Source organism: Pyrus communis, chromosome 14 (genome assembly GCF_041283825.1).
Source record: "Pyrus communis isolate YQ-2024b chromosome 14, ASM4128382v1, whole genome shotgun sequence".
In the NCBI taxonomy this organism is placed as follows: Eukaryota; Viridiplantae; Streptophyta; class Magnoliopsida; order Rosales; family Rosaceae; genus Pyrus; species Pyrus communis.
The window spans coordinates 24770992-24794380 of NC_142578.1; the positions used below are offsets into that span (position 1 = coordinate 24770992).

At 36.3% G+C, this 23389-nt stretch overlaps 2 protein-coding genes across 2 annotated transcripts; one reads left to right on the forward strand and one right to left on the reverse strand.

Moving 5' to 3' along the window:
* The first annotated feature begins 235 nt into the window (after positions 1 to 235).
* Positions 236 to 1583, forward strand: LOC137713344 (uncharacterized). Its single transcript, XM_068452634.2, has one exon. It carries the CDS (start codon positions 361 to 363, stop codon positions 1204 to 1206), a length of 846 nt encoding a protein of 281 aa, XP_068308735.2. The 5' UTR covers positions 236 to 360; the 3' UTR covers positions 1207 to 1583.
* Positions 1584 to 5829: 4246 nt separating this feature from the next.
* On the reverse strand, positions 5830 to 9742 carry LOC137712684 (uncharacterized). Its single transcript, XM_068451815.2, has 12 exons — positions 9277 to 9742; positions 9037 to 9101; positions 8626 to 8698; positions 8395 to 8413; positions 7993 to 8112; positions 7652 to 7721; positions 7230 to 7273; positions 7092 to 7133; positions 6791 to 6850; positions 6576 to 6643; positions 6305 to 6362; positions 5830 to 6173 (listed from the first exon to the last, which is right to left on the reverse strand). Exons 1-12 carry the CDS (start codon positions 9582 to 9584, stop codon positions 6081 to 6083), a joined length of 1020 nt encoding a protein of 339 aa, XP_068307916.2. The 5' UTR covers positions 9585 to 9742; the 3' UTR covers positions 5830 to 6080.
* Between the last annotated feature and the right edge of the window lie 13647 nt (positions 9743 to 23389).

The window sequence follows — 23389 nt, forward strand, 5'->3', positions numbered from 1 at the left end:
AGTTATCTATTTTCTGTTTAAGTGAGTCACAACCTAGACGGGTGTCTAAGCGGGTTTGGGCGGACTAGACGGGTGCTTAAGCGGTCTAGGGTCCTCAGCAGGTCTAAGAATCCTTTCTTAATTTTCAAACGCGAAGACATTAATCAGGTGATGGCCAACCACCTCCTAGAGATGTTTAGAACAGTGTAAACAACACACCTTTATAAGTCTTCTTCCTCCTCTCACAACTTCCTCATCAGCCTCTCTCTCTCTCCTCTCTCTCCTTCTCCCTCTAAGTTTTCATAAATTTTTTTTTCTGCGATATTCCACAAGTCGATTTGGAAACACTAGTTTCGGCGTGTGCGGGGGGGGGGGGGCTCAATGGATCGGAAAATCGCCTGCGAGACGCAGGCTGACGCCGCCACTGCCGGACACGACCGGCCGGAAGAAGATGCCGATGAACCGCAAGTTGCGCCGGATTTCCCGCCGGAATCCTTCTGGCTCTCGAAAGACGCAGAGTACGACTGGTTCGACCGTAACGCCTTCTACGAGCGCAAAGACTCCACCAAAGGCAACTCCAACGTCAATAACTTGAATTCGAATCAATATTCGCACTCGAATTCGAGCTCTCAGCGGTTTTCGAAGAACTTGAAGTCGAAGGCGGCGATCATCGGGCTTCCGAAGCCGCAGAAGCACAACTACGCCGACCCGAAGAACCGGCGGCACTCCAAGGCCGGAAACACGAGATTGTTCCCGAAACGGACCGGATCCGTCGGGAAATCGGACGCTCCGATGATCGAGCCGTCGTCTCCTAACGTCTCGTGTATGGGGAGGGTGAGATCGAAGAGGGATAGAAAGCGTCGGTTCAGGAATCGGCACGGATCGTCGGCCGAGACGTCCATGGAGAAGTCCGTTAAACCGGTGGCGGAGAGACGAAAACTCGGTTTCTTTGCGAGTTTTCGGGCGATTTTTAGGCACGGAGGACAGCGGGAGAAATCGGCGAAATCGCCGTTCGTGGAAGACTCGCCGCCGAGAAACAGCAGCGTGATGTCGACGTCGAGAGCGCGCGACAGGGCGGCGGCGTACGATTTCGACGCGCTGTCTATCGACTCGACGCCGAGACACAGCGTGGAGAGCGAACCGCCTGGTTTGGGCGGCATGAAGCGGTTCGTTTCGGGTCGGAGGTCCGGGGCGTGGGCCGGCGAAGTCGGTGTCGACGTTGCGTAATTTGGCGGGGCGTCTTGGAAAACTGGAAGGAAAAAGGAATCGTGGTTTCTTGATCCGACGGGGATCCCCTGGGCCCCACAGTCACGAGGAAGCAGGCAGCAAGTGGGTTACGGTCGTGATTGGTAGTCTGAGTGGGACCCGCTTTCTTCTGTTTATATTGGGGTTGGAATGACGTGGCACGTTGAATAACGGTTTCCCTTCGCACCGGGGTTAGAGGTAAAACAGTCATTTTGCTACAATGTATTTTGTGTTTTTTTTTTTTTCTCACTTCACTAGAGTATGTGAGGTGTAAATAGATATGTTTTTGGAGTGAACAGTTGTAAATTTGCTTGTAATTTTGGATAATAATGTTTTGGAGAACCATAATTTGGGTACAATTTAAGCATTTTCTGTCGTCAGAAAGTCGATGCAATATTCTTCCCAAACTAATCTGAACGTAATATAAACATGAGCGCAAAGGAAAGATTACATACGCATAGTGGCGAATTCAAGATTTAAACTTTAAGGGGTTGCACGGTTAAAGGTTCAAGTTTTCTAAATAGAAGCATGGCGTAGAGCAGACAAAAATAATTTGTAGTTTATTCACCGTGCCATTTCTACTAACACTTAGTGGACTTTTTTTTGTTAGCTAAATCATTATGTACACAAATCAACATATATCATCATATGCCGAAACAACCTAATGAGTAATATCGAGAGTATTTGTCAAGGATTATCGACATAACATGTCGAGACATCCTTAGTCGACACTAAACATTAAATCAAGCACTTGGTGGGAGAAAAAGAACTCGTACCAACCATACACTTTCGCTACGGCCAATTAATTTGATTTTATAGGTAATTTAACATATTAGGGCACTAGGAAAAATGCAAACATGAGCAGCGATGCATTGACCACATGGGGTTTAAGAGTGGACTGAGGAAAAGGAGTTCTGGCCTACCACAGTAGAAATGGAGTTGTCTTTACTTACTTTTTCGAACTTGGTATACCATCATTTCAAAATAATAAATGTAATATAATTGAGGATCAATCTAAGGGTACCCCTTTTGGAAGGAAAAAAAATAGGGAAGTGGAACCTACAAGTGCCATAAAATCAAACATTGTCCTGATGTCATCTCATCATCTTCAAATGAAAGGAAAACATCATAAAATGAAATATTGAAAAGAAACTCGTGAAAACTTTTGCATCGTCTGAGCATTTTGTCAAACACTAATATAGACAAACGCTTAAAGTTGCATAAACAACCTTTGCTTTCGTAGCACGACAATAGCTCTTTATGTGACATTTGTATGACATATGTAGCCTTTATCTTATGAGATCCAGCTCGGTTTTTTAAAGGGTAGTGCTTTTCAACACTCATTTTTACCTCTCAGAAACCTTTATTAATTTTTGTACTTTGATCTTCTTCAATTCATTTTATTCGACAGTTGAAATTGAGAGGGGTGTGTGAGAAGTAAAAATGGCTTATGAATAGACACACCCATTTGAAATTCAGGTGTTTGAACAACTACGGGACTCACGTTTGAAATTTACGAAAATTCAAGAGTTAAATCGCCACATCGTTTTCAAGTTATGATCATGCAGTTTTTTCTGACATATTGGATCTTGTTAATCATAAATTTTAGATTTATAGACATATCACTAATCCTTTTGTTTGACCATGAAGGTAATATAATTTTGATGACTTTGAAATTAAAAAAAAAAAAAAGAAGACTAGATATGTGCATCATCAAGTCTTTGTTTTACGGTTGAATTAGGCGTTCTTGACTTTGAAAGATAATCCATGATGTGAATCCCTTGGAACATTGACTAGATGGTTGATCACTCTCATTGAAAATGTCCACCTTGCCCGGCAACCTATAGCCAAATGCATTACATTCCTGTTAAATATTAATATTAAAATTCGTGTTCTTGGAAAAACTTGATCCAAAAACTAATTAAAAACTCAGCTATGCAACACAGTTTTATAAGGTATTTATTTATTTAATTTAATATATTAGAGAGTGAAAATTCGAACTTCGCATATATTTGAAGACTAAGAACAAAAGTATCGGTAGACTTTAGTTGGTATTTTCAAAATGAGCTTAACATAATTCCTTACTTTAGTAATTGAGATTTAAAATTGATATGAGTGGTCCCTGAAATTGTTCACCGTCAATCATTTTGATTATGTTAGAAATCTCCGTTAAATTGAGTGTATATTTTTTTCAAATCATCCCCTTCCCTTAAATTCGTGACTTATTTAATTTAACGGAGATTTTTTTTTACAGAATGACTAACATGATTGACGGCGAAAAATCTCAATGACCACTTTTATCAATTTTAAATCTTAAGGACCAAAGTAAGGAGTAATAACAATATCAGATACCAATTTGGCTAAAAGAACCTTCAAAGTTTTTAAAGCAAAATTAAACTCGTATTTTTAGAGTACCAATAACAAAAGAATTTAATTTTATAACATCCAAGGCAGCTATTTTTATACAATAAAAATAGCTTTTTTTTCTTCTCCCTTTTGGGTTCTAAAATATAGTGCGAGTTTATATTATCAACTGTTTTTCTTTGATTATTTAATATTTTGGAACCATGTTAATTTAATGATAAATACAGATGATTAACTAATCTGTAATTAACAGATTCCTTAATTTCATTACAAAATTAAGGCGTATATTCCGTAAAAGAATGAAATAAGTCGTCGTCAGCTTGATGAATTCCCAGTTAGTCGTATTGGTACTGCATCGCTTGTCCTGTTTGCAATCAAGTCGAAAGGGATGGTCAATTGACCCAATCATAGAATCCACCGCATATCATATGCTGGATTCGGAAGGGATTTCCATTTTATTAAAAAAATAGGAATTAGTTGCAGGACACATTTTACATTGAACTTTAACGATTTGAACAATTTATTTTGTAAATCTCAATTCATATATCATTCTTGTAAAAATCAAATTCAATTCGAAATCATTTGCCTATTTAATTATCACGATGAAATTTCAAGGTTTTCTTAGAACAAAGTATTCGTCAATTTCTTTGATTAAATGCCTCAAATATTTCTGATTTTGACTAATATTTTGTAAGGATGATCTATGAGGTGCAACTTGAAAAATAGACGGTTCAGATTAAAGTTCGTCGTGGTATGGATCTCACAACTAATCCTAATTTTTTTATATAAAAAAATATGGAGATTACTTCCCCTAAAAACCTCCTATATCTATTGTTTAGGTTCGTTAAAAAGTTACGGAATGAGCAGCATAGATATTTTATTTGAAGAATCTCTCAACAAAAGTGCATTATGAGTGTACATATACCATCTATAGTTTAGTACATCATTCATAGACCATCATTGCAAAAAATTAAAAAAATCTAAAACCTTTAAGTCATCTAATTGTAGTGAAGGATATAAACGAATACTGTTTTTCAAAGAAATATTAGTATGACAACCGTTTAATCCAACGGTCAAACGGTTTCAAATTTGGGTATTTTTGATAGAGAGGATCTTTAAGCAAAGACCTGAAAAATAGACAGTTGAATCGTTGAAATACGAAGTAGAGTGAGCCCTACAAAAAATCCCTTAATGGAAGGGGACTGTTATATATGTATATATTATCAACTTGAAAAGAAGGAAAAAAAAAATGGTACACAAACTTCCCTTAATGGCATCTGGTAAGTATATTCCCTATTGACAAACAACAGCAAGGTCTATCCAATTAAGTGAGGTCGGCTATATAAATCCTAGAACACCATTGCACTCGATTAAGTATATTCCCTACTAACAAACATGTAAAAACATCCCCAGTTGCCACAAAAAGTGGCAGAGTAGGAGCTCACCTGTTGACAACCTCTTTTCTTCTCAGCTTCAGAAACAGAGATGGACAGATTCTCCACCAAAAGTTTGAGGCTCCACTTTGGATATGCACCATTTGCTTCAGTCCCCACATTGTGAAAGATATATCGCATACCCGACGCTTCCTTTTGGTACAACATTCTTCTCAGATAACCTCCAAAACTAGTTTGATCTTTAATGCTAGGTCGAGAGTTTGATTAAGAAGACGATTAGAAGGATTAGGGGCAGAAGTTATAGCAGAAACAGTTTCTCTAGGAGGGTGACAATGCTCGAGAGATCTGGTTTCGAACATTTTCTCGAGAGTTACAGCAAGAGAACGGACTACTCCATAGTCTACGTTTAGTACTATGTACTCCAGAAAACGTTCCGAAGATATGATCCTAGGTTCGACAGTGTCTTCATAACATTAATCTTCTGTTCGGTCAATATTTCTAGTCCACGACCGCGGATCTGCGAACTGTAAGGGTGCAACTCTCAGCTAACACTGGCAAATCTCTCTTTGATTCATTGACAGCACAAAAAAGTTGTAAAAAGCACAAATTTCCTTAAAGAGGGGCATTCTTTAACTGTGATTGAACAATGTACACCGAATCAACGGGTGAAAAACATCGATCTTCGATGAAATTTTCACTAGCCAATAAGGCAAATGTATCAGGAGAATATCTCTTTTTTCGGTCTGTAAGACGAGCCAGAGGATCCCTTCTTTTACATTTTTCTCCGAGGAGGAGGGAACTAAAGTCTATATCATAGCCTCAAGCATACATACATACATACTGCAAGTATCGAAATGTAACTTTATTGCATCATGTTGAACAAAACATTCTAACAGATGGAGCATGAAACCGAAGCAATTCATTCTACTAGAAAACGATAAACTTGTACACATCCAATAATCTGTTGGATTATTTTGGTATATGGGAATAAGTCGAAGACATATATACTTTCGTAGTAACAGAAAATGCGAGAAAATATACAACACAAAATTAAAAAAGATATAATGAAAAAGTGTGCGTTCTTTAGGAAAGCATTACTTACTGTAGAGCATACGTTGCTCTTAGATATTCTGCAATTTCTGCACTTTCGAACATTTCCACGCCCGTATTTGGATCTTCTAGGTAAGGAGCCTGTAAAAAACAATGTTAAGATTGAGACCGTCAAGTTACTAATTCACGGCATGTCAAACGGAGATTAAATCTTTCATTCTCTTACAATAAAATCACAGCTTCAGGAAATCATTGTAGAATATTGGAAGTACCTGAAAACGTCCGGTTTTGTCAAACAGTAATTGTCGTTTTGGACTGCCACGAGCACAGCTGAAAGGAGTATTCATAATATGTCTCAGTAATATACTTTACATCTTTGTACACAAAAACGGAAGCAGATGATACTGAAAGGAAGGCTAAATAAGTTCTTCCAAAGACGATGGGTTGATTTGAAAGTTCACTCAGAATTGTGTATTACTCGATGAATTACGAAAATTAATAATAATGCAAGACCTAAACATAGTTATTGTTACTCGTATTTACCTGCGATATATGTGAGGCAGTTCTAACTCCACAAGTACTTCACGCGCAATTTTGCAGAAAGGCGATCCCTGGAAGAGACAAAAGGTTCAAACTAAAGCTTGGCGTGCGTGTGATTTATCAGTATATATGTATCAGTAAAAGAACCCAAAATTCATATGTAAACATGGTAGCAACACAAGCATATATCTAAAAAAAGATCAAGGGGCTTCTCTAACCTCATATGCCCAGACTACAAGTGGTTTGGGTGGTAGTTTTGATGGAGAATAGCTAGAACCCTGAACAGAATTATAAAACAAGAGATTGATCAATGAAGTTTGTAAACAAATTACATATAATGGCGAAATCTTGAAAATCTAACAAGGGCCTTCAATGTGGACAAACTTTAGTGTTCGATGCATCGTGCAGTTAATGAACTAGGCATATACCAGGAGGACACACACACCCTGCTCCCAACAAAGCAAAAGAAAGAAGTTGTGAAAGGATTTACGGACTTAAAAGGAATTCAAACAAGCTAACCTTTCCCGAACGACCAATCAAAGCAAAGCCTGCAGTCAAAGTCTGCAATAAAAAACAAGAAGTCCACACCAGAAAAATTGATTAACAACATACTCTACAAAGAAAAAATTGATGATGACAGAAGAGTCAAATGCTAACCGTTAATAAACCAAGTGACAGTGCAAGAGGAACGGTTCCATCACCTGCACACACATTTGGAGGACCAGAGGTAAGAAATTTTAAAAAGAATTTTGGTTTAAAATCGTTGGCATGATTGCATAAGAGATCAAGGGGATAACATAGTTAAGTAGATGCTCTTATTCAAGAAAGTGTAGCTTCTGCAAAAAGCAAAGATAAAAAAGGGAAAATGTATATCGATATAGAAGCATAATTTGCAGAGCCTAGTTATACTGCTTCCATGCCAAATAGTTACCAAAAAATTGATGTATAAAAACATATCCAAACGTTATATTGTAGTTGTATTATGTATCTAACTATCTAATATCTATTCCCTATCATGTCTGCGTAAACTGTAAAATGAGGGTAAAAGTGACTAGCAAAATGAATGCGACCACACGCACCATACTTCCCAACCAAGTACTTGATTATGTCATCGGATTCATACATTGAAACTCCAGTGTTCGGATCCACCTGCAACCAAACACAAACATGGAATTGTAGCTGCCACTCAAAGCCTTTGTGATATGATAACGAGCTGAAAAGAAGCTGTATGTTACAACAGGCATAAAAACAAAACTAAAGAATGATGGCGACAGCAAAAACTATGAGAGCTATTTATATTTCATTGAGTTTTAAAAGACTTAGCCAAGAGAAACTTTAGATTAAGCTTAGTGTTTTTCAAATGTGCTTTTGTTGATGGAATCGTTTAACTCTATTTTCGAAAAACAGTAAAATATCTAACCATGTAAGGGAACTGCTGTTTTCCACCCATCTCAACAACCTTGCGACGAAAGTTTGGACCACCTTTTGGGCAAGGATAAAATAGAACATCGAGGTCCAATACCGCAACGATTTCCCTAACCTATACATGCATAAAATGTCAATCCACAAAATAAAGAAGGAACAATAGGTATATTCAGCAAAATACATCATAATCAATTGACAAACAGAAGCAATGGACTTAAGTTACAGTATTCCTATGGACCTTAACTGCCATAGAGACACATATTTAACCAAGATCTTGACAAGCAAAGCATTCCCTAAATTTCCCAAAGAAAAAGGAAGGAAGCCTCATATGTATATATACATATAATCTATGGAAATTCTTCAGAACTAAATAAAAAGGTATTAGGGATGAAGTTACCTTACGGCAGAATGGGCAGCTGTACATAATCCATGGTAATCATATGTCCGGGCAGAAAGAAAAAAATTAAAATACATGTCAGTTTCACAGATGTATGGATAAAAATTTAGGGGGTGCTAGAAAATGCTAACGAAAAGAGCTAAATTATTGAAACAATATTATGGTATGAAACATATAGTACCCTTCAAACTCATATATCTAAACAAAATTATGGCATGAAACGTATTGTACCCTTCAAACTCATATATCTCAATAGGCTTCACCGGGCGAGGGCCTACTTTTGAAGTCTCTTTGACCTTAGAATCTGTTACATGAAAATTGGACAGAAAGAAAAAATATTGAAACCTCTTATACTCAGGATGCTGTAACATAAGTGTTCAAAAAACAAACCAAAAATTCGTATTCACAACGACAACAAAATGCTTGATGACGAAAACAAGTTTCATATAGTGGAAAGATCACGATGGCCAACATAGGAAATAACTTCTCCATAACTTAAAAGTAATTACTTTAAGTTTCCCCTATCTGATTAGAATCAATATACACTAATAACAGCCATTTAACAACTAATTTCTTAAATCATATTCACTTAATTTCACAAAGGGCATGCCATAAATCATATCAACTCAAACTAACACGTACCATTGTACTCGAGAGCATACTGGTCCGCAGGAATATCATCTTTCGGAACGAAAGAGAAAGAATACCTGCCATTGTACAATCAAAACAGGAAAGGAAAAGAAAATGAAGTCAGAAACTGTATACTGCTAGCACTACACAGCACAAATTTACAGTAAACAAACCCAAATGCAAAAAAAGCAACAATCTTTGAGTTACTGAACAAAAACACAACACATTTAATTAAACGAAAATTTTGATTACCCAGAAACGAAAACGCCAGTCCCCAACCGGAAGAACAAGGCAAGAGAAGCCCCGAAGATGTCCCAAACTTTATCAGGCCTGACACCGAACCGCTTTGGCTCCGGCGGCTTAAAATTGGGCGGAGGAGCAAATGTTACCGGCGGCGATGAAGGTTCTGGTTTGGTTTGAACAGAAGCTGAAGTTTGGGGGGTCTCAGAGGACTCTGTTGAAGCTCTAACAATACAGAAATTCCTCTTGGGTATTGTAGTTGTAGGGGATAAAAAAGGCGGGAAAATTGCATGGTTAATTAAGTTCAGAGCTTTGGCCATGGCTTTGGGGGGGTTTGGATTTGGAGAGATTGAGTCGAGAATTATGAAATATAAATATGTGACTGTGAATCATTTCACTTTTTGGTGAACACTGAAGACAGACATGTACTTGCCGTTACTAGATTTCCAAAGCAAATGATTGGTTGGGAACTGGGGATGGAGGAGTTAAGGATACGACTGATTTGCTCCAAAATAGAATAATAATTGAGTTTTGTAATTATGATCGAAACCTTTATATAATATCTCATACATAAATAATATTTTTTTATAAATTAATAAATATGTGACCGTTTAGTTATGTAACACTAAAATAAATGGTCAGACTTAGTAAAAGTATTACAAATTGTTTATTTATTTATTAAAACAAAATAAACTTAGCTTTAATTGAATTTTTTTTTCTTTTTTGGCAAAGATGATTTTTTATTTATTTGTGAAATGCATATTTCGATTATAAACACGAAGTTCAATAAATTAGCTACGAAATGTTTTAAGGAAGAATTCCTTCGTAATTTTGTGAAACTAAACATTGTTGTTTAAAATATGTGATTGGTTGGTATGTGAAATTATGGATAATTCCGCAAAATATGTGATTGGTTGGCAGAATCCTCCTCTCATCTGCTTTAGAAACAATGCAAAACACAACTGACATTGTACATGTCAAATTCAATTAGAATATCTCAAACTCAATGAGACAATTCAATACAGCTCCAAAGCCACCAATATAGGCAAAAAGGCATATTTCAATTCCATCCATTTCCAATTAGAAGAAAAAAGAGAAATTAAATTAATAACTTTTTAAGTGAAATTAAATTAATAACTTAGGCCGTATTTGGTACACCGGATAGGATTAATAATACGGACTACGGTGTTTGGTGTTCGTTCATATTAGATAGCCACCGGATTAAATAATGCGGGCCCACTTGTTTTATACGGTAAGCACTCGTTTTCTTATCCCCTCTAAAACCATGGTACAATTTAGTCGGCTTCCTGAGAACGCACCCTCGCTATCTCCTTCCTCCTGAAAACGCACTCTCGCTCTCTCCTTCCTCTCCAACCGCACCGGTCCTCTCCAGATGAACCACTCCCAAGTTTGTCTTCTCATTCTTCTTCTTCTTCTTCCTAGGTTCCGCCCCTCCCTGTATTCTTCTCCCTCCTTCTATTTTTCTTGCAATTTTCTTTCAATTGTTTGAATCTAGTTATTGTTTTCTCTGTAATTATGTAATTGATTATGTAATTTTGTGTTTTAATTAGAATTTTCTAATTTAGGATTTGTTGTTGGGGTTGAATACCTGAGACTCGAAGCTCTCAAAGGCCATTTCCTTTTTTCTTGAATCCTTGCGATTCTCTTATCCAAAACCTTCAAACCATTTTCTGGAATTTCGATCCCAACCCACCCAGTGGAAGAGAAAGAGGACAGACTCTGCATGTTTGGGTGATGAGATTGGCATCCATTGGGAAGAAAACCCTGCAATGGAGCAACATTGGAAGAAGGGCAACTTGAATGAGAAGTATGATTAGTGTTTGAGATGTGAAACTCGTCATCTTCACGAGCAAGAAAAAGAGTTTGTGAGAATTTGGGCATATGTTTTTGATAGAGATTAATGCGTTCTACAACTTGAATGAGAAGTATGATCGGTATTTGAGATGTGAAACTTGTAAAAAAAAAAAAATTCTTCCCCTTTCTTATCCGATTCAGTACCAAACACAGTATAAATAATACAGTCATTAGTCTGATATTGCACCAAACAACCGACTAATTTAGTCAGTACTATCCGATGCTTATTTATCCTATCCGACAAAAATAATCATTACAGTGCGAGCTGCCAAACGAGGCCTTAGAGCTTCCTTTGCTTGCGTTGGTTGTGAAGATATTGCTTTTTATGTTGTTGTGGGATTAGTTTTCTAGTAATGCTTGTTAGTCACACAAATTAACATACTTACTAATACACATTTAAATATAGGTAGGTCTCGTACATAATGATAAGGTATATTAGAGATCGTGTTAATATTTTTGTGTGTTTAAATAAATTTATTGTTTTTAATTTACACTACCATGTACCCTACAAAAAGTGGTTGTTTGTGTTCATGTGTCGGGTTCGTACGTGTCCACACGAACACGACTAACTAGGGTCAAGCGGAACACATGATTACTAATTGTTTTCTTTTTTCAAACCCAAACACAACTCGATTATTAAACATGTTAACGTTCATGAGTATAAGAACTAACCAAAAAGTATATTGTCTACATCAAATAAACAGGATAAAGCTGTCATTTAATCATTAATTTACATGGGTTCTTTCTTGTTATTTAAGTTATATTGATTATATACGAATTACCAGAGTTATGTGAACCTGCTAAACCATGTTATTTTCAAGTTAGGTGGATTGAATCGAAACACAAATTGTTTGTTAATTATGTTAAATAGGTTGACACAACAATGACGCGAACATGATAATAGCCAACTTGAACTTGTTTTATCGTATTGTTTTTTAGTCAAGTTGTTTTCTTGTTTTCTTAAAGCTCAAATGTGGGAGGTCAACAAATGACCAGTGCAGTTAACCCTTGGCGGGTGTACTATAGTACTGTAAATATGAAAACCACAATATTAAATGGTTCGCCCGAATAAATTGACAAGTCCATTAAGAATGTATGCTATACATTTGTTGGGTGGTGTTACGCAATATCTCAACTGAAAGTAGTAGAAATCTTTCCCTCTCTCTCTTGGATCCACTACAAAAAATATGGTCAGTGTGCACAAAAAGTTATTTGTGCCCTATGAGGTCAAGGGGCACCAACATATGTGTCCATAGAGCAATCATAACAATGCAGCAACTAAACTATATATGTGCCCTCTATAAGCATGCCCTTTGATTAGAGGGCACGATACGACCATATGTGCTCAAAGAGTTGCGCACAAATGAAGTTTTTTTTGTGCCCTGTTCTAACACATGTGTCAAATGCTATTTCAAATTCACGTTAGCACCAATTTTTGTAATTGTGCCCTATCAATTAAATTTTTGAAAAAATAAAAATAACAAATTCGAAATACCCTACAACATGAAACAAACATTTGAAAACGTATATTCATCCTTTCAAGCAATAATCCTTCCAATGGAGGCGTCTCTGCTCCACGCGCCATCCACAACAATACCACATGCAGCGACAGTGCGACCTGCAGCCACACTAGGGGTTTCAGAGTCTGTTTTGGTCCAAAACACAACCATTTTCAACAATTCAAAGGCTAAAACAAAGCTACAATGGTAAGTATTCGAAATTTACCTTCTTCAGGGCCATTGGGTGGCCGATGATAGCCTAAAAATCATAGCCCTCGTCGAAAATCTGGGGAATTTGTCCCCTGAGTTGAAACTGCATCTAACCTTAACCAAATCAGGCATGCAGTGCACGAAAATGTCTCTAACAACTTAAAGAACCTAACTAAGGTGTTTTCGAGACTCATCCATACTGGATTCGACGGAAAGTCTTGTTGGGGAGTCAAGCCGTGATGGAGCTTGTCAATTTGTCGTGTCAGTTTCGGTTTTTAGAAAGCAAAAGGTAATGGGGAGTCTACAGTGAGGAGAGAAAGGTGAGGCTAGTGGTTGCCTCGCCGGAGATCGGCAGCTCTGCCGCCGTGATTGCTTTTGTGCTTTTCTGTGTCAAGGAAGAAGTCGAGAGGGAGAGACATAAAGATTGTGAGAGAGCGAGGGTGGCAGTGTAGTGTTTGGGTGATGGTTCGCTGGAGTGGCGACTAAGGTGGAGATGGATGCTGCGGTTTTCTGTACAATGAGCACAGAGATGGTGAGGGAGATGACAGAAAAAAGGTCTGAAGAAGTAGAGAGAGAAAGTTAGTGAGAAAGAGGATTGCATGAAGGAGGGAGACGGAAGAGTGATGGAGTGCATAAAGGAGTAAGAGCACGGGGAAGGGTGAAGACCCACGTGGGTGGGTCCCACAGGACACAAAAATCCATTAGAAAATTAATAAAATAATGGATTAATACTCAACAAAGAATTATATATACATAACTAGATTCCACAACTTTCTTATAATTCCTCCATCAAGTCCAACATGAATAAAATTAGCCAAAGATCACCCAAAATCCAAGGTGAGGCTCACCACAAGCCTACTCATCAACTTAACCCAATTCTTTGCTACTTTAGTTGCAAGTTTAAAAATCCACACAAATTCATCCAACTTACACCAAGAACTCAACATAAATTAACTCATCTATTAGAACCAAGAAGAAAATATGATGGGGTTTCTTGGGTTCTCACCTCCAAACTCCTCCAAAGTTGTTCACCAATCTACCACTTCGCTACTACGCTCTTACATCAACTTCATCACCACGAATCCTTAACAAGAACCCCAAAATTTCGAGTATAACACTTAAATCTCAAACTTGTTCAAAAATGAGACTTGGAATTCGAGAGATCCACTTACATATCCTGGAAGTGCATGATGAAAGGAGTATTTTTCTCTCTTGGATCGAGACCCATCTCCGGCGATGTTGGCCGGAATCGGCGAAAAAACCACAAAACCCGTTGAAACTTCTAGGCTTCAATATATGAGCACGCTTGGTTCCAGCATGTGGTTTGGTATCAATTTGAAGAAGGCTTCGCTATGAATACATAGCCTTCAACCATGCGTGATTTCATTACCATATGAGAAAGTTAATATTTTTGGAGTGAAGAAGAATTAAGGGGGAGAAGAACACCGCAGCATCCTTGCTGCATCTACCTGTCGAGAAAGAAAAAATAAAGAAGAGAGAAGCCTTTGGCTTCTAGAATACTCCCTCCCAAAATTACCATTCGGCCCTCTAACTGTAAAAATTCGTAACTTACTCGTTCTAACTCCGAATTCACATCCGTTTGTGACCATGCGTTCATTACAATAAGTATTATTTAAATATAATATAATATTTATCACCAAGTGTCTTGAACTCGAAAGTCCCGCAAAAGACGAAATTACCCACCATCTTATTTGTTTTCCAACGAGTTCCACATAATCATACAAAAATGAATAACCAAATCATACCTCTAAAAATACATAGGGTATTACAAATAATTGTGTACATTTGTTTTACAGGTACTATGGGTACATTTTCATAATTTTGTTGACATTTGTACATTGATTTATATGGTAAGATGTGAGAATAAAATTGAAAGAGAGAGAGAGAGAGAGAGAGAGAGAGAGAGAGAGAGAGAGAATTGCATGAACAACTATTAACATGTATGTACAAAACCAAACAAGACCTTCCAAAATATTGATGACTTAAACAGTTAATTTCCAGAAACATAGAAATATCAATCACTGTTTTTCAAGAATTGTGGTCCATTTATTTAAATGCAATGGCGTCTAAAACACCCAAATGTTTAATAAAAGAAATAGTAAAATGAGGCATCTCAATCTAAATGCCTCACTAATAATTCAAGTTGGTTGCAATTAGATATTTTCACAAATTGTGAATAGGGAAAAAATAGTTGGGAATAGGAAAAAGTAAATGTAAAGGACACAAAAATATTTTTTTATATTAAAATATATTAAAATAGAGGGCAAAAAAGCCTTTATTGTGTGTGTGTAAATTAATAAAAAAAAATTCCATCTTTGACATGCAAGCTGGACACAAAATTTTTTGTTCAAATTTTAGTAGGCACAAATACCCAATACAAACTAATGTGCTTTTATGTTAGAGGGCACATGATTTTGGTACTCAATGGGAATTTAAAAAGCACAAATATGTATTTGTGCTCAATAAAAATGAGAAGGGCACAAATCAATTGTGTTCTTAGTCCATTTTTCTTGTAGTGATCCAACCCTTTTGTTTGGTTTGTCTTCCTCTTTATATAGGCCCTCTCAAAGCCCAAAAATTCATGGGCTTTAATTATCTGCCCCACTTGGTTAATGGATCGTTGGTGCGGATCCCGCCACTGCGAGTGACCGATACGCGGAGTTGATGTCTGAAAAGGTTTACTCTATGTGATTTCATGTCAGAAAGTTGTTAGGGATAGCGCTATGCACGCGAAAAATGACTAGACCGAACGCTCCTTTTGGCCAATCCTAATTAATATGAAAAAAAAAAAAAAATAGGTACAAGAAAAAAGGTACTTTATTGGCCACAGATGAAGCTTTAATTAGGTAAAAGAAAAAAGTTTCCTTTTTGGAATGTTAGAGAATGGTATTCCATGTTCTAACAAAAATATGTGGAAATTTATACCCAAACTTTCAAAAGCCTAAAGGATCTTTTATCTAATGTCAACTCTTCCCACTGGGAGATGAGAAGATAACCCCTATTTGGATTCAAACTCTTGTACAGAACAAGGCTCAGGATTCACTTCATATATAGCAACTACTTCTGAGAGCAGTGAGTCGTGACCAAGGCCAGCCAGTAATGGGGCGGCCGACTTTGGTTGCCTTCCCACCACCATGCATTAGTGTCTTATTCAATTCTCTCTACTCTCTCTCCCTCTCTCTCTCTCTCTCTCTCTCTCTCTCTCTCTCTCTCTTTCCATTCTAAGAAGAGTGGATTGTTTTGTCTTTTCATCCACGTAAATTTTATAAAATACTCTATTATATGATTTGTACTTGAATAATTGATACAGTTAGTGCTTTTGAGAGGATATATCAACCCTAGTTTGATCATACATATATAGTATAGAAAACTAGCTAAGATCGATGAAAATTTGAATGGTACTCATAGAAGGGTTTAGCCGTTAGGATTGGGAGGGTTTGGAGGGTTTTGAATCAAATATATAGATACGAAACTAGCGTGTATGTGTGTGTGTATGGGAACGTTGGATAACGTTGTTCAAGTGTACTGTCTACAAATATTCAAATGAAGGGGTTAATACCTGTGAAAGTCTCAATTTAATTTACTGCTTGCATGAGATGAACATATACAATTTTTTTTACACCATTATCTTTAGAAAGATCCCGGTATGCACATGTGCAACTAATATATAGTTTACCTGCTTCTTTTCTCTGCCCAATTTGTATAACTCTGAATTTATCATATTGGTTAAAATGATATAACTAATTAGTTTAATTAAGCATCACCATCCAAGCTGCAATGTCTGCATGTCTCTCAAAATATTGAACCCTACCAGAACTTACGAAAATGTCATGATCAGGAGGATATAGAAACCTTGCCTACACCAGGCGGAGCATTTTTCTCTATATCTCATCACACGAGAAAAGCGACATAACCACTTGTTAATTCTGCGCAATCTAATTAGTGTTATATATATACACACACATACAAAATTTCAATGCAATTAGTGGTAGAACCATCGAATATAAGGGAATGTAACTTTAGAGACTATATCCTTGCCTCACATCACAACCAGCATATACACGGGACACCTTAATAACCATAATATGTACATGTGGCAATTGGTTGTTATAAGTTGGTTGTATGGATTAAGTTTGTTAGAAATAGGTGGGTTTGTAAGAAGGGGTAGTTTAGTATTTATGTTATTAGTTAAAAGAATAATCAAGTATGTGCAAGGGACCATAAACTATGGATTTACAGTATACAAAGAGCATAGAATTTCAAGTCACTGCTTATTCAGATTTTGGTTGGGTCGCAGACATCAACACTAGAAGATCAATTTCTGGTTTTGTAGTTTATTTAGGATCCACTCCAATTTCAAGGCAGTCAAAGATGCAAGCAACAATCTTGAGAAGTTCAACAGAAGCTGAGTACAAAGCATTAGCTCATTGTGCAGTTGATGTGTTTTGGATCCGATCTATGTTCAGAGACATTCATCAATTCTTATCAAAACCACCATCACTTCATTGTGACAATCTGTCAGCTTTGACATTAAGTTCCAATCCAGTGTTTCACTCCAAGATTAAGCATCTTGACACGGATTACCATTTCGTTTGAGAGAAAGTGCAAAAGGGAGGTGTAAGTGTGCACTACATTCCAACAGAAGATCAAGTTGCAAATGTCTTTACCAAAGGTCTACACAGTTCGGTGTTTCTCAAGCATTGCAGACACCTTGGTTTGGGACTTCCAACAACATTGTAGCAAACTAAGCTAGAAGATAGCAAGCTATGTTTGAGGGGGGAGTAATAACCATAATATACATGTGGCAATTGGTTGTTATAAGTTGGTTGTATGGATTAAGTTTGTTAGAAATATACAGGTGGGTTTGTAAGAAAGGGTAGTTTAATAATTCTGTCATTAGTTGGTTTACCACAAAAGCAAAGTTGTTAGGCATTTCTAAGATATCTTTTAATTCACTCATGGTATTCAACTGAGTTTTTCCCTCTCTCTTCTCTCTAACATTTCTCAGAAATCCTTCAAACCTTTTCATTGTTTTTACACGGTCATTACACCTGGCAAGGATATGTGAATGTGAGTGACACTTGTCATTATCCAAGACCGTGTGTGTGTGTGTGTGTGTGTGTGTGTGTGTGTGTATAAAAAAAATAATCTTCGCTGATAGTCACAAAAGCTTCATAATCAAGTGACTAATGAGACACTTAATTATCAACTAATCAGGTCAAAAATAACGAGCCAAATGATGGTAACTCTACTGGGGTGGCACCGTCCAACCGTTGGGAGGGAAGTGCCATGCTCTGGGGTGCCATGTAAGCCCGACCATGGTCCCCCTCCTTGACCCAATCTAGAAGCCACAAAGTAACAAGAGAAAGGAGTGAATGTTGGAAGCAAATTCAGCCCAGGAAGCTGCTTTTGTCCAAAAGGAGAAGTGCTTTTAGACTATATACCAGATGTGAATGAGAAAGGAATACTATTGTGTCAAATCTAATGGGTAAAGTACAGTTGCCTTTCCACTTTGGGTTCAGAAAAAGACAATAATTTTCCTACATGAAGGAATTAGAAGAGGATCTTTCCTCTTTCATATTAATATAGCAGCAGCATGCGCGCGCGCGCACACACACACATATATATAGCCAATTATTCCTTGTTCACAAAGAATCTGCCGTTCATGGGCCTTAGAGTCAAAATGTATATGTTAATTAGAAAGCAAAAGCATGGAAATTTGAAAGAAAAATTATAAGTTTCGTGAAACAGAATGAAGCATGCAAAAACATATAAAAAAACCATACTTTTGCATGGTAGATCGAATTAAATAGTAGTAAGTATTTTTCTATTGCAGAGGTGGCAGAAAGTACTTTCATTCATCAGGCTGACATAATCACAAGGGCACCATACATCCTAAATCTGTCAGTAACGCAAAAAACTTAAAGCTCATGAGCAAAGAGAGAGCTGCGTGCGTTGTATTCTTACTTGCATTCTAGAATATCTTCAAGTTTCAAAACTTATAGGGCTTGAAGTAAACGACAGAGATTTCATGTTGAAAAGTAGCCATTGCCAACAACTATATCTCATTATTTACTATATTGGGATCGAGCACTGCTCAAACAGCCTCGAAGGAGGTTCGAGAACTACTCAAACAGTCTTAAGAAAGGGTTTGAATATTGCTCCAAGGATGTCGAGAGGGCTAGAGCACTTCTTGAGGGGGCAACTATGTTTCTAAATTTTGATTTAAAAAAATGGCTAGAAAGTCTGTATGAAATGTACAAAGAAAACATATTTCTTTTCAACACAGAGGTGTACAAGTTACAATGTACTGTGGCCCTGTGGGGATTGAAACTCGGGTATATATATATCGTCAGTTCTGAAGATAGATTTTCCATTTTTATTTGTTTATGGAAGGCAGATTTTCCATTCAGAATATAATAAAAGTTCCACGGTTTCTTTTACAAATATTTCGTGAAGAATGGCACTTTCACTATCTATTGTATTGGTTTGTCTACCAAGCAATCTTTATCTTCTCATTGTTTAAAATAAACAAATTTAATTGTTGAATATTGTCAATGACCTCCCTTTTTTAGTATAAAAAGTTTATAATCATCTCTCAAAGTTGAAGCAGAAACCATCAACTTACGTAAATGATCGAATCAAACTTCTTATTTCAATACTAGAAAAGATCTACGTTCGATTCTCTTTCCTAGTAGTGACATCAAAAATTTTAAAATTTCTCCAAGATTTACCGTCAATTTTTATAATTTGTTTTCAAGCTTAAGCTACCACTAAAATATTTATCAAGGCATCTAAAATGGAGTTTATAGCCAAATATTCATCTGTTGGAAATTATGGTCTAATTTCTATTAATCATATAAAAATTATAAATTATTAGGCAAATAAATACACAAATTTATTGCACACTGCCACACACTCATAAACAAATACTATTCAATATGCACATGAATATGGATTAGAAAATACTGAAAGTATGCTCTGGGTCAAGAACTTGTATCTCTCTCCTAAAGACAATATATTTCCTACTACAGTGTTCATAGTTAATTGATGCTTATTTCTCAATCTCAAGATACAATAACCACCTCCTTACTACATTAACACACCAAATTATAGGGCTTCGACGACCCATGATTGTGTTGAACTCTCTCAAAGACTTACTTGAGCATGAATGACTCAATTAATTTAACTGACTAATAACTCAAATGAGATGTTGCCTTTATATAGATGCAAAAGTGGCTCTTCAGAATGGTTGTGACTTTTTTAAGTGTCAATAGTTGCATTCTTCAATTAAAAGGCAAAAGTTGCATCCTTCCATTTGATTTGAACAATAACAACGTCATTTCATAATGAGTCACAACTTATAAAATGTTATTTCGATCCATTCACATAATTTTTTGATTTAATTCAACATCATCTTCACTACCATCATCATTGTCATTATTTCTACCACCACCATGGAAAGAGAACAAAAAACTAAATACATCATCTTAAATGCAAGAAGATCAAATTAATATTATTAACTTCTTTAGTGGCATGCATAATGGAGAGATTTTTTATTGTGACCGGAACACGAGTAGTACACCACGTGTTATTATATAAGTGTTGGGAAGTTTAATTTTGTAAGTTACTAATTTTTTATCACACATATCCCACAATTTCTATAGTGACATGTGATGTATCATTCCGTGTTCCGATCACATTGAAAAATCTCTTATGCATAATGCCATTATCAATATAAGACTTGACTATAACCAAAAAAAAAAAATATGACTTGACAAGGTCAGCCGTGAAATCATTAAAATGTAAGACATAATTACTAAACGTAAAACATATTCTTATTGGATCTAATACAATATTAAGCACTAACTCTTGAATTGTCAGAAAATGTTTTCAGAATAACTCAATGGCATAAGCATTAAGGAATACACTTCTACATTTACATGTGTTTTCTGTATATTTCCCAATTTTTATCCAGAATAAAATTCCTAAATATTTGGCTTCTTCATTTTAGTGTATAACATAGAGAGGCATGTCAATCGAGAGGCGAAGTTTGTAGTAGATGCAGTAACTAATCCAGGTATTTCCCTTCCTACTATGTATATTTGGGATCAAGAACTCTTTGTTCAAGCCATGACAACTTTCTTATTTGATTGTAACAGATCTGGATGCTCGCGAGGTTTTTCGTTTTAATGCTTTCTTTCTTCAGCCAAAAATAGTATTCCTAAATGTTTACAAAAGATAAACTAAAAAAAAAAAAGAAATTAATAGGTAGGGGTATTTGCCTCAGTTAAATATCAAGTTAGAGAGAAATCATTGTCAATTTTTACTTTTCTTGCTTGGTATTTCTAAAGTAAAAGGTGATAATTTCTACCTCCACTAATAAAAAAAGAGAATTACCATAAATTCATATATCAAGCATGCGTGTTGACAACATCAATTCACCACTACTGAAAAAAAACAACTGATGCTTACTCTTTAATTTTTATCACCATGGTTCATGCCCTATAGCTCTCAAGTGGATCGCAGCCCCTTTCATAGCTCATCAACGATTAACTTTATATCTTTTTCAATTGACCAAATTCTTGTTCTAAATCACAATTCCACCCTTTTCGTTTGAGAGATACTCGATTCCACAAAATCGTGGAGGATGCCTACACAAAACAGTTCGTGATCATAAGCATGAAGTTTGATGAATTGGCCACAACTATTTTCTGTTCCTCTACAATTGTGTGAAGCCAATTTTCTCTCTTTTTGTTTTACCATTTGATTTTTTTATGAGAAATTTGTACATACACTAAGAACACTTATCACATAGTATATAATTTGACGTATTATAATATAAGCAAACAAGTGGATTTATATATTCTGACTCTTAGCCGCGTTAAAGTCTGATTAAAACAGTAACATCAACTAGCGTTGTTCCGAGTACACCAAATACTTTCTCGGGTTTAGGCTCAAGCAGTCAAGTTGCAGGGCAAGTAGAAAGTGCTGCAAACTGGTTTAACCTCACTGGGATCCTCAGTGCGCCTCAAATGGACCAGTGTGAGCCGTGAACGGCAGAGCAATGCCTAACTGACGCGTATTTCTCTTGACATGGACGTTTAGGTTAAAAATGATAAGCACAGCACAAAAGGTTCTTGAGCAGTCTGTCTCATCTAAAATTGTCTTATTGTGGTAAATATCAAACTGAATAAACAGTTAATATGCGATCATTATTTCGATTTTTAGTTTAAAAAATAATTTTTTATACTAAAAATAGAGGGAAAATTGATGAAGAAAATGAGGGATTGAGACGGATGAGGGAAGTAACCGAATAAGTGGGGAGGGGAGGAGTAAGAAATCAATGAGATTATATGAAAACAAAAACGTGTAATCATTGATTATATGAAAACAAAAACGTGTAAGTGAAAACAAATTAAAATTTATTCCGTTCTTATTTTGTGTGTCACTTCATATGCGTATTTTCATTTCTCTACTCACATTCATTCTCGTTTCAACAATACAGACTTTTAATTTATTTTGAACCTTTTTTTTTTATTTCTGACCATCAAGCTGAATACATAAAATGTAAACGAACAAAATTAAATAAGCGTGTCAAGGGAAAGAAAAATAGTTCGTGATATCATTTCCCTCGTCATTTTAATATGATCAGAAAGTATTGGTCATAATCACAGTATGGATACGTTAAGTTCAAGTATAAAATCTAATTTCTCACAATAATCCTACCATATAATTTACCACCACAAAGCTAGAGTTGGACATGAACCTTTGAATGACGTTCAAGTCTGGCTTTTCTGGATTCAGTGTACGGACAAGTGGCCATTTTCCTGTATTCTGGTTTACACCATTTATGTACAACATAAAAAGATGCCTTTTAATTTGGCATCCACACTGAGTGAGACACAAGAAACAGGAAAACGGTTTCTGTAACTTTCATGGCTTCCAGCCATACCGACCTAAATGAGGCATGTTATAATGCAACTGCTGGAAGCATTTTAAGATAACATCAAATGCTGCAAAAACAAAAAACAAGTCAACAAAAGGAGTCAACCACTTGGATCCTTTTGTTATAGTGGCCCTACGCTGGATCTTAGCTGATCTTTTACCGTGTGATAGGGTCTGGTGATAACCCACTTAAACACAGGTTTGACTGAGTCTTATCACTTGATGAGTCGATTCACTCAACAGCAAATAAACAGTACGAAAAATTCTCTCGTAATCGGAGTTAGTATGTGGCAAGCATCGTGCACATGACAAGTATTTATTAAGGGAATGATGTTGTTGTGATTATGTCTTGGTTACAATGGCAAGAGAGTTTCTCTTGCATGATAAAGTTCATTGATAATCGACTCAATATAATGATTTGACGTGTAGTCTTACGACTCCGTGAGTCGACTCACACAACAGTAAAGAGATAGGAGAATAAACATATTTTTGCTTTCATCATTGCAGATTTGCTTAGTACTAATCCTATTCTAAGCCACCCATGATGTTTTGTTTTGTTATGTTATATATTT